General features: G+C 38.3%; 1 protein-coding gene across 7 annotated transcripts in view; it reads right to left on the bottom strand.

The window, feature by feature from the left end:
• Positions 1 to 16,572, bottom strand: part of clec16a (C-type lectin domain containing 16A) — a 38,983-nt gene that overhangs the window by 15,269 nt on the left and 7,142 nt on the right. For 5 of the 7 annotated variants that reach the window (XM_081609825.1, XM_081609827.1, XM_081609826.1 and 2 more), the window contains 10 exons: positions 15,330 to 15,453; positions 14,935 to 15,109; positions 14,325 to 14,375; positions 13,447 to 13,563; positions 7,915 to 8,218; positions 3,663 to 3,774; positions 3,464 to 3,564; positions 2,634 to 2,753; positions 2,254 to 2,363; positions 1,117 to 1,161 (listed from right to left, as the gene is read on the bottom strand). In XM_081609825.1, coding sequence (XP_081465951.1) covers positions 1,117 to 1,161; positions 2,254 to 2,363; positions 2,634 to 2,753; positions 3,464 to 3,564; positions 3,663 to 3,774; positions 7,915 to 8,218; positions 13,447 to 13,563; positions 14,325 to 14,375; positions 14,935 to 15,109; positions 15,330 to 15,453 — 1,259 coding nt within the window. The remainder of the gene's footprint in view (positions 1 to 1,116; positions 1,162 to 2,253; positions 2,364 to 2,633; positions 2,754 to 3,463; positions 3,565 to 3,662; positions 3,775 to 7,914; positions 8,219 to 13,446; positions 13,564 to 14,324; positions 14,376 to 14,934; positions 15,110 to 15,329; positions 15,454 to 16,572) is intronic. The other 2 variants (XM_081609824.1, XM_008415746.3) reach the window with 2 other exon arrangements.

Consider the following 16,572-nt stretch of genomic DNA (forward strand, 5'->3'; position numbering starts at 1 on the left):
CCCCATTTCACATATTACTATCAGAATGGCGTTTTTGTCTAGAAGATGATTTGTTCTGTGATTGGTATGAAGTCTCCAGGTGGTAAAGCGACATTCTCCCGTTTTACGTTCATTCCTTTCTGCTTTAATAGCCATGCATTTTTTTTTATTTTTATATCGGCTTTGAAAAACTATAAAAAGGCCAAAAGTTATTTATTTACATCTCATTCTTGCAATATTTTAAAGATTTCTGGCACTGAAAATTGACAAAATATGATATATACTCTTTAAATCAGTAACTTAATTGTGAATAGACAAATCAAAGTCAGTCAAGGCCAAGCAGATCTGCAGACAGCGATAGTGTCATAATTGAAGCATTTATGACTGGAATATTGCACAAAGATGAGCAATGATGATAGCATGCAACAATGAAAGCCATTGTTCTCCAAAAATATCCCAGATTACATCAGATTAGGTTCTCTGGGCTTTAGTAACATTTAACAGAAATTGGTGCAAAGACCTGATGATTAAAAACTCAGGCTTACCGCAATTAGTATGTTTTTCTTCTTTTTTTTTTTTTTAAAGAGAAACAAACCAAAAGAAAACTTTCATTTTAAAAAGAAAAGCAACTCATCTGACTGATTGCAGAACAATATCCAGACTGAATCAAATCAAAAGTGAAAGTAAAGATGAAACTTTACATTTAACTATAAACAACAAAAATGCCAACACTAACTCTAATCTGCAGGCGAAGACAAAGCTTTTTTTCTTAGGATGGGGTTACTTTCAATTATAACCAACCGACTAATCATATGGAAACTGTTATGAGGCTGTTCTCGGATTAATCTGGACGCAACACAAGAAATGTTGTTGTTCCTTTTTCTTCCAAAATCAATTTCTCTGAAATGCTGGTGGCCAAATACTAAATGCTTATTGTTTTGGCGACCTGAAGTCACATTGTGTAACACAAAATCAAGAATGAAAGAGTGGAAAGCATATAAAGATGATACAAGTCTTTAATTGAATGCACTATAAACACATGTGAAGGCATAAGATTAGAAAGGCGTATAATAAAACATCATGTGTATTCCCACGGTTCAAAAGTGTGCTGTTGAGATTTGTAGTTTGTGTAATTACCTTGTAAAAGGTCCGCAGTAAATGCAGACTTTCTTCTCTGGCACCCTGCAAACACAAACACAATACTCTGTTTTTACTCTGTTAGTTTTTTTTATTTCTTTTTGGAACACCACTCGACGTTCACAGAGAATGTTCCCTAGCATATTAGGGTTTCCCTGCGATTCCAAACAGTGTAACATGACACAGTCTTAGGGAAATCAACACATGCGATAGAAACCTAGATGCGCTGTCCGTAGAACTGGCAAGTGAAGCTTCAGTGGGAATATTGTGTGTTTCCGATGCAGTTCCTGAGAAACGCTGGCTTACGAGCAACAATCTGGTTAATCAACTATGGTGAGTCACTGCAGCTTATTTATAGGAACAACAGTTACCTACAAAGGGAAGTTTACAAAAGAAAAAACAAATAGAAACCAGATACAATCTACTTAAAGCTGGTTAGATTCCAATTATAAATCAGGTTTAAATATTAACTGGTCAATCTAATGATATTTATTTGTACGACTTAATGACTGACAAATGATCATTAACAATCAGAGAATCTATACATTGCCGGTAATGGCCTCTACCTTCGATAAAACAACACCTGAGAGTTGTTGCCAGTAAGAAGTCCAGACTGACTGTACAGTTGAAAATAACTGCTTCACTATTATGATTTATATACGATCCGTTTTCTGGTACTTTATATTAATTAATACAAAAATAAAAACAGCTCTAAAAGTCGCTACACTCCAAGAGGAGACCTGATCAATTATTGCTTTAAATATCGGTGGAATTTCCTTTGAAATATTTAGAAATCTTTGTTGTTTGGCATATCCTGGAATTCAGCAATATAAATTAGATGAGACAGGAACAGAAACCACAGATTGTAAACAAAATGAATTATGAATTATTGGACTCTTGGACAGAGGAGGGAAGTCTCTTCACATTCTAAGGAGAGCCTCATAATGAATCATAACAAGAAGTGAGCACTTCACTAGAAACCCGGATTCTAGCGAAGCAGCATGACAAGGAAAGCTCTGGCTCCTGTTATCTGGAATTCGTTGTCAGGAGAGATAAAGAAACATGACACTTTTTTTTTTTTTTTACACAAACGCATCTCTCAGAAGCTATTATGTGCATGCAGAGTATGTGCGTTACCTCGAGGCAGGCTAGATGGACATCTTTGATTATACAGCGGCTTCCCGACAAAACCGACTGCTTCAACAGAAGGCAGCTCAGCTCAAGTGTTGCGAGGCGAACTTTCCCATCTGGGAAAAAAATAAAATAAAATATGGGAATGGAGTTTATCACATTAAGTGCCCAATTAAGAAACAATTTACATGAATGGTGAACTCATCTCTAATTCACAACGAACAGACTGGATGCTCGTTCATGTCGTGTACTGGTGGTTTCTAGGCAACAGATTGCTAGTACTTGTATTTTCAAAGTGAATCTTCTTGAAACATATCGATTCTTGGTAACTCCACGCCCTACTGTTTGGTCTGGTGATCAGCATTTAAAGCTGAATGTTTTGTTACCTTGCAACGCCGCCTGGTTCATTATTCTGATCAGTCTTTCCACAAGCACCACGCTGTAAGAACCTCTCTCCTGGTCGGGAACCGGCAACTGCAGACGCTCCAGAAGATCACGGTTCACACCTTTAACAAAATTGGAAATTTTTAAGTCACCGCACTCAAGCAGGATAAGCTGATTTATCAAAAATACATTTTATTAAATGACTGTCCTTCTGGTTCTTAAGGGATGTCAAAAAGTTCATCAGTGAGATGCCATTTTAAATGTGTAGTAATTTTAACAATAATTTGGTGATTCAGATTTATTGGTTTATAATTTGTTTTCACTGACAGCTATGTAATTATAACTTTAATAGGAAGAATATTACAATTTAAAACAATACATTTTTTAATGATAAAGTAAATTACTCATTTGCCAGGTACTTGGAATTAGAGAAAAAAAAGTCGAAATATTATTTCATGTAGTCATGTCGAGCTCTAGACCAGACTTCAATAATCAGGGGATGACTCATTGCGCCATGAAGAAGAATGCAGGCCATCAGGAACCGAGCTGATAAATACACCAAAGGTAATAAACTATAACTCATTACAACATTGTATAGTTGTTAAAAAGCAATGGGGCATGAAACTGGTAAAGGAAGCCGTCAACGTCATTTATGTGAGAAAAACAAACAAAACATTTCCAAGCGTTCATCCGCCACAGTCGGGGACACAATTTGTTCACGAGATTCATTACGTGGAAACATCAAACAATCCGCATTCAAGGACTATATATAGGATATTTGGAGAGGACTGGACTGTGTGACGGTAACATCGACGGCTGCAAATTAACAAACCTTTACTGTGTGAGATGGCATAAAGCAGACAGAGCACAAACAGAGCGTGGTAGTCATCGTTGGTGCACTCCAGGGCGCTGTACACCATGTCCAGGAACGGCCTGCGAGGGCGAGAAGGTGACAAGATGTCACCCCACCGAAATTCATCTGTTGCCGTGGGAAGGAGGCAACAGATGGGAAGGAGTGTGTGAACCTGCACCTGCTTCTTTCTGTGTGTGTTCGAGTGGCAGCGGCGGTCTTCTCTTCATCAGTGATGTTCTGTTCAGTCAGTTCTGATGCTCTACATTTTTCCATCACCACCATCTCAATTTCTGTGTGCAGACAAACACAGACACACATGCACACTCTTTATAGTTTAAGGTGCACTCCCCACAAACTTCTATCAGCATAGATCAAAAAAATTAACATTTTAACTCAACCTTTTTCAACATTTCAACCAAACTTCAGTGTATTTTATTGGAATTTTGTGATACACCAACACAAGGCACTGTATAGCTATCAAGTAGTAGGAAAAATACAGGTTTACCTAATAGTTTGCAAATAAAAACCTGAAAAATGGGATACATTTGCATTTACCCCGTTTCCTAATTAAACCCAGTTTAACGTAATGCTACAAGAGTTCCCCAAATAAGTAAATCACTTCTGCTTTAATAATAAATCCAGCTATACTGTGAAGACCTCAGATTTGTTTGAGAATATCTATGAACAAACAGCATCATGAACACCAAAGAACACAGCAAACAGGTCAGGGAGAAAGCTGAGGACATGTTTATTGCAGTGAAGGTTAGGAAAAAAACCCTCCATAACTGCACATCTTTGGACGTTTCTGAGTAACATAAGGACATTGCTCAGAGAAGCACTGAAGATAAATCTGGGGAAGCTGCAGATATCCACAGCTCTCGTGAAAGAAGCTATTCACAGAACAACTAACTTGTGACTCCACAAATAAGGCCTTATGCAAGCGCAGCAAAAAGAAAGACATTATTGACAAAAAACCCAAAATAACTATTTTCAGGGGGCAAGTTGGGGACGTAGCAAATGTGGAAAAGTGTGATCTGATAAGATCAACATGGAACTTTCCATCCAGACGAGGGCACCGCTGGGTATCGTTAAGCAAAAGTAGTTCGTACAGAAATAAAGATGCCGGGGCCATCCCAGAACGGGAAAGAAAAACGGTCCAAACGGAGACTGGTGTGGGATGAAAAAACTCAACAAGCTCATTAAGGTGAAAATGGGGTGAAGATAACGCACAAAATTTTTAACATGAGAAAGACATGATGCCAGTAGTCAGGTGGGCAATTATGTATTTTCCCAGGTCCATTATTAAAAAACAAAACGGCTAAATTGTGTAATAATATACCGTATTTTCTGCACTATAAGGCACACCGGATTATAAGGCGCATAGAATAGACCAGGGGTGTCCAGGGTCGGTCCTCGAGGGCCGGCATCCTGCATGTTTTAGTTCTCTCTCTAGTGGTTGCAACAACCTCCTGATCAAGTCAGTGTTCTCCTTAGAACTTCTAATGAGCCATCATTTGATGCAGGTGTGTAAAACCAGGGAGAGAACTAAAACATGCAGAATGCCGGCCCTCGAGGACCGACTTTGGACACCCCTGGAATAGATGCTACAGTTAGGGTTTCCACCCGTCCCGTATTGAACCGATACAGGACGTGATTTGTTCCGTGCTCTATAAATGTGGATGTGTAATAATAAAGTGGTCCCCTAGTACCTTATATAGTAGTCTGCCCCAGTCATTGTTTCACTCACGGTGTTGGTGTTGCGATATTGTGCCCAACTGCTTTCTGGGTAACACAGATCAACCGACACGCTGTCGCTGCAGTCTCTCTCTTCCCCCGACTCCCCAGGCTTTAAATTTATAGGGGCTGGTCCCTTGGTAACCATAGTCGAAGTACCCCGGATGAATATCTAAAGCCACTTTATTGACATAAAGAATGTTAAAAAAAAAACAAAAAAAAAAACAGTCCGCCTCCGGTTGGCGAGGAGAGCCTTCCGCGACTGGGCTGGGGCGTGGCCAGACGATGGTCACCCTTCTCCGTTCGGAGAGAACGTGGCGCTAAATGACCTGCAGAAGACCTGATTATCAGGTCGGTAGGTAGATAGGTCAGTCAAACTTTATTAACAAACCAGCGTTCTGACAACTATCCCAGCATGCACCGCATGCTTCTTCTTCTACGGGCGAAAATGAAGTCGGCAGCTGCTTACCGTAGTTGCTAGACCTGTTGTGGCTCAATATTGGTCCGTATATAAGGTGCACCGGATTATAAAGCGCACTGTCGGGTTTTGAGGAAACTGCAGGTTTTTAGGTGCGCCTTATAATGCAGAAAATACGATAAGTTGCAACCTAGAAGCAACCAGCGCACGATACATTTTCTGTTGTGAAAATGTGAATCTATATCTTAACAATAGCCTGGACTCTATGGAAAAATGTTGACACTAAACTGATACATGTCCCTTTGCACTTGGCCATTTGTCAAGAAAGCCATCAGATGAAATGGTGCAACACTGTTTTCAATAAAGATTAATAAATGGGTCAAACCTATATTTTCTACTAAGTTTTATGGTCTGACATGTGTTTATTTAATAGCTTTAAGTAGATAAATATTTCTAATGGAAATTCTAAGAATAAATATTTTAAAGCTAATCACTTGGGATTAAGTAGCTTTTCCTGAGCTTTTACCTAATAGGACACCAACCTGTTGCCTTCCCCTGCCTGTCCTCATTCTCTTTCTTCTCTCCATCCTCACAGCTGGATGATATGAACTTTGTGTTAAGTAGGTTTTAAAAAATACAGCAGTCAATCCACGTAAAAAACTCCAAAAAACATTTTAAATAATGGCTGGATGCTACATTTGATCAGACTTATCTGACATGTCCCAACAGCGCTGTAGCGTTGTAATGCGTGAAGACGTTTAAACTCTGGTTTATCACTGCCAAGTTCTATAACTTTTTCTGATTCACCCATCAAGTTAAATGAGTACAGTCGAAACAACTACAAACGAGTTTATTCATTTTTCTTGCTATAATCTATTATAAATGCAGCATACAATTGCAAAATAACAACATGTTATTTTGCTAGCAATTTAGACTAACCTGAATATTTACAAGCCTCCTCTGCATACAAAACCTACCTGCTGTCTTTCAAACATTTTGAAAAGCTTTTTTAATCCCTATGTCTTTATCCTTCTCCCTCTTCTGTTTTTTGCTTTGTTTTCTGCCTCTCCATATTTAGTCCCCAATCATCAGATAACACGATTTAAAATTGCACCCTTGCACATCCTTGAGCATCTTTAATTTTTCTATTCAGTAATCTCAGAGGTTCCTGTTTTGTATTATTGTATAAATATGTCTAAGTTAATGCAAGATAACCATAATTTTGTATTTAATACAGCTGACAAAAAATTGTCTTTTGGTCAGCCCTCGAAAAAAGCAAAAATGATCAGGTTTTTAAGAAAACTGCCATTAGTGGAGCGAGAAGATCAGTCAACTTTAACTCATTAACTGATAACTTGCATCTCTGGGCCATATGCAAGTCTAGAACATGTTCCAGTTTAATTAGGTTAAATGAAATACACCCAAACAGCAAAGAAATGTTGCACATGTAGGAAGATGGGTAAAAAAATACTTTGCATTTAAAAATAGGATAAATATCTTAAGACAGTCCATGTGCCATTTAAGTTTCTAATTTTACTGCATGGTTTACCAACCTGCTAAGTAGTGTAGGCGTCGTTTTTTCCTACCCATTTAGTTCACATCTTATTTAGAAACTACTTCTTGCTAATCTGCCCACCACATTACATTTGCAAAAAATCCACACAGTGAAATATTTTTTTTCCTCTGGGTCTAAAGAGACTCTCTTGTGAAAAGGGACTATTCCATCACAACATAAAAAAAAAAATTATTTCAGATGATTGAAATGGTCACAAACGATGCGGAAGCTGTACATAAAAACACACAAACACAGTAAGAGAAGCAGTGGGAGACAGGCAGAGGTGAGGAGCACAGGATGGATGGTGTATCATCGCAGGAATGGACAGTTTTGCTTTAATGGACATTGTGTTTAATGGAGTTATTTATGGACAAATAAAAAATATATAACCCAAACAGTGGAAAGAGCAAAGCCTGCACCATAATCCTCAATTTTCTGTTTTCATGTTTCTTAATTTGTTTTTATCCAATGAGGTCACAGATGAAGAAGAGGTTAAACGGTTTAGAAAAAAAAAACAAGGTTTGGAAATGCTTTCATCATCACCCAAAGGAAAACCAAAGCAGAGAGAAATTAAAAAGGTTGACTAAAATGCAGCCTTGTTGTCCTTTTAGCTTGTCTCTTTTCTGTTTGGAGGACTCATAGGGAACAGGAAGTCTGATTGATGGGAGAAAATACACACAAACACAGTCCTGTACTTCTGTGTCCAATGAGACACAAACTCACCTTCCGCCATCTCCCCACTCGCTCTGCTTCCCTTAGAGCTCCCACTTCCTCCTCCTAATCCCTCTGTACCTTTTCCCTTCTCCCTCTCTCCTCCTCTGCTGCCGTCGTCATCCCAGCCCTCCTCCACCTCTCCTGCACAACTGCTGCCGCCTCCCCCCGCTCTGTCGTCATCCTCCTCCCCCAGGTTTTTGTAATTCGGTCTTTTCTGGGTTCTTTTGCGGCCCCGGTGGCGAGACATTTCCAGGGACCGCTCCAGAGTCTCTGGGGGTTTGACGAAGCGGCGCACGCCTCCTGCGGCGGCATGCTGGAGGGAAACAGCAGCAGAGGGACAAAGGGGGAAAAGATGAGAAAACAGGAAATTCATAAAATACCTCAAAGTTTTTTTCTGCTTCCTCCCTAAATGTTCAGAACACATTATTCCAACAAATCTAACATCTGCAAAATGGTTACACAACCATTTCTAATGATTTGGGACAGCTGGGACCACCTTTATCCAGAGAAAACATGGAAAATCCTTGAAAATCCCCTTTAAACAAAAAGAACAGAAAGGTTCCCATCACATCTCGAGGATCCCCAAAATGTCTGGAGAAATATTCTGGACAGAAAAGAGTTTGTGCACACAGCTTTCTGACCGCAGGGCCAAACAAAGACTAAAAGAGGTGTAGCAAAAGCAACCAAGGAGGATTAGTAGTAACATTCTGGTCATCCACAAGGCGCTCAGATGATACGAGATACATTTAATTTACTTTGGGACAAATAAAGCATTTTTTAATTGAATTATGTTTTTAAAAAGATAGGCATATTTTTTGTGAAAAAGGACAAACAAAAAAATAATACATTTTTGTTTTGGTGGAACAAAAAAAATTGTTCAATGAATTCCAGCATTTAGTAAAAATAAATGCATTTAAGATCATAAAAAAACACTACAAACATCCAAACAAGATGGCGGTGTTTAGAGCATGATGCAGCCATTACGTCTTGTCTCAACCAGAAAAATCCTAAAAGTTACTGTGAGGCCAAAAACAACTGAGTTGTTAGGTGACCTATTTTTAAACAGTCATTTGAAAACTGAAAACTGGAGAATATTTTCAGTTAATCAACCCTTCCTAATCTAAAAAAAAATCTGACTTAAAACAGTGGGAACATTTTAGTGATTTAGGGACTCCAACTTTTGAAAACTTTGATAATGATTGTTATTCCCATACCTTCCTAGAAGCAAGAATAAACAGATTATTATGTTACTGGGAAGTTATTTGATAGAAAACTATTAATCCAGTTTGCTATGATACAATTTTCCAGGAAAGAGATGAATGTCTGTGCTGCATACAGAATAAAGATATTAATCATAATTATTCTCTGAATGAAACACACCAAAGCCTTTGTACTTGGAAGAGTATAACCCTTGGGCTTCTATAGAGCAACTTTATCAAATGTGCATGCAAAAAGAAAAAAAAACATCAGATGCTCATGAATAATCATGTAACGGGAAAAAGTATCACAATCAAAACCTCTCTGCACACACAGTTACCATAAATGCTTATTGCATTATCAGTGCTCATCAAGGTCACTTAAAAAAATATCTATAAAGCATTTCCTCCAAGATGCAGATAGGCACAGCATGCGAGAAAATGACCCACAGATACAAACTACACCTATGACACCAATGCATTAAATCATCGGCTTGTGGGTCGCTGCCGTGAAGAAAGAGTGCAGCAAAGAAAACGCCGTTCTTCAGACATTCGGTTGCAAGGCATAAAGTCTCAAACCACATTATGAACCGAACAGGAAACAGCTGGTAAATAAAAAAGAAGCAGCACAGTGATGTTAATCCAGTGACTTACAGGAAAGACTGAAAAACCTGTGAAAACGTCAGCTCTGCTGAAAAATCTAATAATGAACAGCTGATGAAACGAAATAAATGACTCAGAACATCACACCAATTAAAAAAATATGTATTATAAACACAAATCTGAATAAACAGTCATTGTGAGGACAAGAGATCCAGCTGGATGTACAAAGGTAGAAAACAATGACTGATAACATGCATGGCTACATGGTTACACAGGGATGAATCAAATTTGAACTTTTGGCTAAAAGTTCAAAAACACCCAATGAAAGAGTCCTGAGCACAAAGGCGAACTTTGGCTTGAATCATACTAAACGCAGCCTGCTCAGACTTCCAAGCAGTCAGTCAGATGTCAGCACTTTTCACTTTAGATTTTTCTGACATTCCTTTTCCGTGTCAAGCATTTTGACTCGCTGGACCGAGGCAGGATTCTGGTTAAATTGAGGTCAATCAGACGTCTGACCGTAAAGCACAGAGGCGAGCTGACACGGAACCACAACACCCCAGATACAGTGAGAGCTGCAATCTGTGGGAGCAAGGTCAACAATTTTACAATGCAGTCAGGCTAATCTGTGAGAAGCGCAAACATCATCAACTGCTGAAAAGCCAACGTCAGCTGAAAACGTGTTCAACTCAGAATTCCCACAACCTGCAGAATCAAATGCATGCATATTTATGTACATGTTCAGGACATGCATTTCCCCCTAAGAGATTACCAAAAAAAAAAAGTTACAGTAGCGGTAATAAATCAATCTATGATTCTGAAGGCTGCAGGTTCTTAAAAGTCTGGTTTTGTGTTTTTAACATGGAAATGGAAAATTTCTCTGAAAATACAAACAATGGAAAAGCTTACTCAAAAATTGATTGATTTCACAAAAAATCTTTATCATAACAATAGTGGGACATAAAAATACACAGAGATAGAGGTAAATAACCAAAATTTTCTGATTTTCAGTTTTATCCCTCAAACATCTTTCTCCAATCAGTTATCCCTGAATAAATAAGTGCTTTCAGGTCACACCAACAACAACATTCTTCAGTGAGAAAGTGGTTAGCAATGGAAGACTTGGGTGCCATCAGTAAGGTATTTACAGGTGATGTCAAAATAAGCAGAAAAGCTGCAAGATGCTTTACAAAAATATTATTCCGGTTCCCAGCCTGATACAACTTAGAAAGTTGGAGATCTCCAAGCAGCTTAAGGGGAGCTAGGCACATAAAAAATAAAAACACAAAAGATACCAATGTTTGAAGTTAGCAATGCTAACTCTTAACTTAGGATTCTCAGTAGAGTTGACAAACTCCATTTGGAGTAATTTGGAGCCTTTAAAGAGAAATTAGAATTGGCCAAAAGTAAAAAAACAACAAAAAAAAAAAACAAGATTGAACTATTATTTTTACTTATCCAGACATGGCTAAGGATACTGCTAAAAAAATAAGGTTAAAAAACCTTATTGAAATCTACTAAAATTCTATCGAAGTGGTTTAGTTTCTTTAAAAAGCACTGAAACTAGACAGTCTCATTTTCTAGAGCAAACAAACCAGGAAGCATGAACATGAGCAGATAGCAACACACCGGCTATGGACACAAACTGCTTTGGTTTAGCTGTGGTTTAATTGATTGGGAAGTAATAATAATAAAAAAAATCCCAATAAATTTTTTTTTCTTGATCTACTGGGTTCTCATTAAAGCAAAACTTTTAATAATTTTCTACAACTACTGCTTTATTACAACTTCATAAGAAAAAAATTATAAATATCCTTTAATATTTATGTGCTTATCAATATTAAAATGTCTTTAACTGCATTTGTTTTACATAATTTACAAGGAAAAGCCTAAAACAAACATCTCCTATAAACACGCTAAGCAGGATTGTATTGTAGCTGCAGCCAAACACACACTGAGCATGCTGTCTGACAAAAACCACAAACTAGTATCTGTGTGTGTGTTGCACCTGCTAGCTGACAATGTTCTGGTAAACCGCTCACAGTCTCAGCCACTGCTGAGAAATTAATGGAGGTCAGGGAGCATGCCCTGCGCAGAGACACACACGTAAAAACACCCCAAACCAAAACAGACGCTTAAAAAGAGAGCACACTGTGCAGATAGAACATCAGCGGCTACATATTGGCGTGAACTAAAAAACAGCCGATCGCGCATTTGGGGGAAAAAAAAACAACAAAAAAAACACAAAAAACTACATGCTGCTAAACGTATGCAAATACTGACATTATGTATCTAACTGGTGCACTTGCAAGAAAACACATCTACAAAAGCAATAGAGAGAGGAAAAACACACTGCTTCCAGGAAAGAGATCTGGGTTAGGTGAGCCAACCCTGTCAGTGTTCCACCATGTGACCTAATTTCCTGCCACATCACAGACAAACAGGAAGTGCCATTTTACCACCTGCGAAGAAACGCGGCTCATTCCTGATCTGCCTCCTTTTCATCTACCAGAAATCAAACAACAGATATCTGATGAGGTGGAAATAATTAACATCCACATCTCACGTCGATTAAAAATAAAAAAAATAAAATAAAATGTACTTTCTATACTGCTTTCTTCGAGTGTGCTGTGAAACCGCCTGCTTCTCCTTGCTAAACCGCCCGGAAATAGCACAGGTGTTCAAGCAAATGAAGGTAGGAAGGAAAGAAAATCTGATAGCGAGCTAAGTGGAAGTAGATTCAATTATTGCTACTAAAAATCAGCAACTAACAATGAATGATAATGACTGATTGGATAGAAAATGTGATGGATGTGACGTAAACTTAAGTTTTTTTTGTTTTGTTTTTTAAACAAGTCCGAATCCATTTCCACAGTTCAGAAATGTGAACCCTTGTTTGGGGATGGCTCTCTCCTATTGTGGTCTACCAGAACTGTGAAGGCATTATGCCTGAAGTCACATTCACTGAAAAGGTAGGCAGCTTCTTACAACAGCGGCAGACTGAGCACACAGAAATACACACGGAGCACAGAGAATAACCACAAGGGTTCTGAGAAACGCTCACTACTGCTGCACACCCGCCCCCCGCTACAAACAGATGGTCAAAATTAGGAGGGGAGGGAGGAGCACAGGGGGAAGAGAAACTAAAAATCAAGATGATGGAGAGAAAAAAAAAGAAAAAAAAAAGAGGGGGATGGGTGGTTCAGAAAACGAGAGGTGAAGGGAATAAGATGGGGAACAGAGGGGGATCCTGAGGGTAAGAAGAAGAGAGGTGAAATGACTAACAGGCAGACAGGAGCCGTCACTTTATCACAAATCCCAAAAAGTCGGACAGAAAAAAAAAAGGCAAAAAGTAACAAAAAAAAAAAAAAAAAAAAAAAAAAAAAAAAAAGAGATAAAAATCATTAGCATTTTGTTGTGTTGATGTGGGTGACCAATGGGAGAAAACCCAATGGCCCTGCGATCTCATAACCACCTACATGCACTTCTGGAACTCTGTGTGCGTGTGTGGTTGTGTGCGTAGGCGTCCATTTCTTGTTTGAGCCAATGGGTTTGCTTCACTTGCTAGTTTACGTTTGTCACTTTGTGCACTGCTTAGTGAGTCAGGTTCTGGTTTTTGGCTATTTTAAACTTTGGGAGCCTAGTTTGCATTTATGTTGTGTTTATATGACATAGAATCTGGTACACACTAGGGACTTTTCAGAGTGGATGTGTTGTGTGTGTGGGTGTATGTATAGAATACCGTGTTTTTGTGTGTGCTGTGAACATCTGGCTGGCAACTGAAAACAGAGAGGTCTCCATTGAGAATAACATCTGCAAGGGCGTTGACCAGGGGCTGATAGTGGATGATTAGAAACACCTGGAAGAAAGAAAAAAAACACACACACACACAAAAACCCCACAACATTAACACAAAACGTTAGAAAAAAGGCTATGCAAGAATATCTTGCATAGCCTTTGCAACACATTTTCTAAATTCGAGGGAATTTTGATTTTTTTTTAAATGAACAGAAGAGGAAGTGTTTTTATTTTGAAATAAAAAAAATATTTTATAAGAAAAACACCCCCACCACATGATGCTGTTACTATATTTCATGCTAGGCCAGGATCTCAAACTAAAGTCCTCCATGGTCGGTGTCCTTCGGCATTTGAACACACCTGAATCAATAAATTAGATCAAACGCTAGACTTTATTGAACTTGCTCGGTGGCTGAGGGTCTAATTAATGCCTTGGATTCAGCTATAACGGACCAGGGATGAGCTAAAGGCTGCAGGGCTTTTTGCAGCCATCAGTAACTAGATTTTGAGATCCATTAGGGGATGTGTAATTTGATTTTTTTGCTAAATATTTACTTGTTTATTTTGCCTGAAAACAGTCCACAGAGAATCACTGCAGATCAGTCTGAGACATCTTTGATTTGATTTTTATGTGCATACATCTCTCTGCGCACTGAACGTTGTACCACATGAGAATGAGATTTGTGACGAGACTATCTTTACGTCCTGGACCTAAAGACAGAGTCCAAGTTGAATCTCAAATATCTATTTTTGCAATTTAACTGTAACTCAAGTCCAGAGCTGAGACTTGCAGCCCGTTCTGTGATATCTATTGTAGCTTACTTGAGACAGCAGGTAGAGCGACACCTGGGGATTAATCTTCCGCTCTTCAGACTGAGAACACAAGAAGAATATCATTAGGTTACACAATAAGATTAAATGTGAGAAAAATCCTGATAATGGTTTGGAAACATCTGCATGCTCAAGTAAAACTTCCTCTGTAAACACACTCCTTCCAGAAAAAGAGATCTGTTGAAAATGAAACGAGAATGTCAAGATAACAAACCACCTTTAAACATGACCACATCGGTGACTAAATTTTTTTTAAATGTCAAACTATAATTGTATATATGTAAAAAAAGCATTACTGTGTCAGATATTCCCATCTTGACAGCACTACTCTAGATTCCATCACTTTCAAGTATCTATGACTAAGTAACTTTACATAAGATGTCTGTTTCATACTGAAGTATCATTTATGGTGAAGAAATTGAAATCCTGTGTAGGTAGATTTTAATCTGTTAGTATAATCTCTAAAAACAAGAGGAACGCCTTTTTAACAAAGCCTTTATACCAATTCTTCTAAACGTAAAGCTAATAAACAATATAATACATGAAACAGCCTTAAGTAAAGAGTATCTGGGTTTCAAAGTGTTTGTGACGGTGAACATACCGTCTCAGGACTGACCAAAGAGTAGACATAGAGGGGCAGGAAGAGGCGATTGAGGAGGTGGTCGGTCAGCACGTCGTTGAGGAATTCACAGTTGATGATGAGGATGTCGTTCAGGTAGTGGAGGTGGTCCAGGTGCTCCGCCACCAGGTCACTTAACTTCCCTCTGTTCTTATGCCTGGAACACAACAGGAGGAAACAGACATCAGCTAAACTAAGAATTAACTCTTAATGTGTTTAAAAAATAAATATTAATTACAAAGCAAATCTAATTGTGCATGCGCCACATACATAACGCCAAAGCAAATGCTGTTTCTCCAATGAGGAGTAGAAATAAACCTTATAATCCTGAGACAACAATGCCCCCTAGAGGCTACAAAAGAGAGTGAGACGCTTACTCTTCATCTGTCTGCACACACTTGTCCAGTTCGATGACATGGCTGCCGATAAACCAGACCAAGTTACTGAAATATGGAACCGCTGTCTTATCTCGAATGTAGTGCAGCATGTGCTGGTTGTCCACTGGAGAGCGTGGGAGGAAAAAGGACAGTTAGTACCAAAGATGCTCGAGGACTTCATTCATACACACAACAGACTTATCTATAGAACAGTGTGTGAGCCCTGAATTGAAAATACCCAAAATTGAAGCTGGACGTGATTATGAATGCAATACAAATATTAAAATTAACTAAAGCATTCCCATAAATTAACAGTAACGGAGCTGAGAAGAATTGATTTTTTTGTTTTGTTTGTATGATTGGAGTCTGCCATATTCACTACTGCTTTGTTAGGATACACTTTGTATTTTGTTCTATTGCAGTAAAACAGAATTCCCACAAAATAAGCAAGTGATGTAAAATATAAACTAGCATACAATTACACAAAGTGTTTAAAAAGTCAGATTTACACCTTCAAAAAAAAATAAAAAATGAACCACCAGGATCTTTTTTGGAGTATCTGTAGAATAAAGTAACAAAAGCACTGCCCCTCCCCCACCTACTGCTGTATCTGCTGGTCAGCTGGCTGAATTAAAGTCTTGACAAATTTCCCTCACAAACAAGATATACAAAAATCAGCTGCTTGGAAATATTTTCATTTGTGAAAAAATATGACCAAGTTTTGAAAAGGAGTGCCATCCATCACTGACTACAGATGCCAAGTCATAAGCGGCATGTATGTTAGGCTACCTGAGCAGATAGCTTAACTAATTAGCAAGCCAATATCTACTTCTTATACTCTACAAAGACCAGAACGATAAAAAGGGATGAGGATTGCAAACTTTTCTTGAATTTGGCAAATATTTGGTCTGTAATTTTGCTCAAGTCTATGCATCAAAATAATACAGAACTAATAAAAAACATGGTATTTTAGCATAATATTTGTTTGCTTTGAATGAAATCAACAATAACATATAATGTATTTTTTTTTTTATCTTTAACATCGGTACTACGATTTGTGGTATTTACACTTCATAATAAATCTCACATCAGCCCATTCCTACAGCCAACTAAATCCCACTTTGACAGTGAACCCTCCCACAAACCTAACATTAGCCATAACCGGGACAAATTTAAACTTATCTGCACATGTTAGCTATCGTCATTATTTTTAAGAGTTTATTGGATGACACCATGTTCATGA

The sequence above is a fragment of the Poecilia reticulata genome, chromosome 8 (genome assembly GCF_904066995.2).
Source record: "Poecilia reticulata chromosome 8, P_reticulata-male-v2, whole genome shotgun sequence".
Classification (NCBI taxonomy): domain Eukaryota; kingdom Metazoa; phylum Chordata; class Actinopteri; order Cyprinodontiformes; family Poeciliidae; genus Poecilia; species Poecilia reticulata.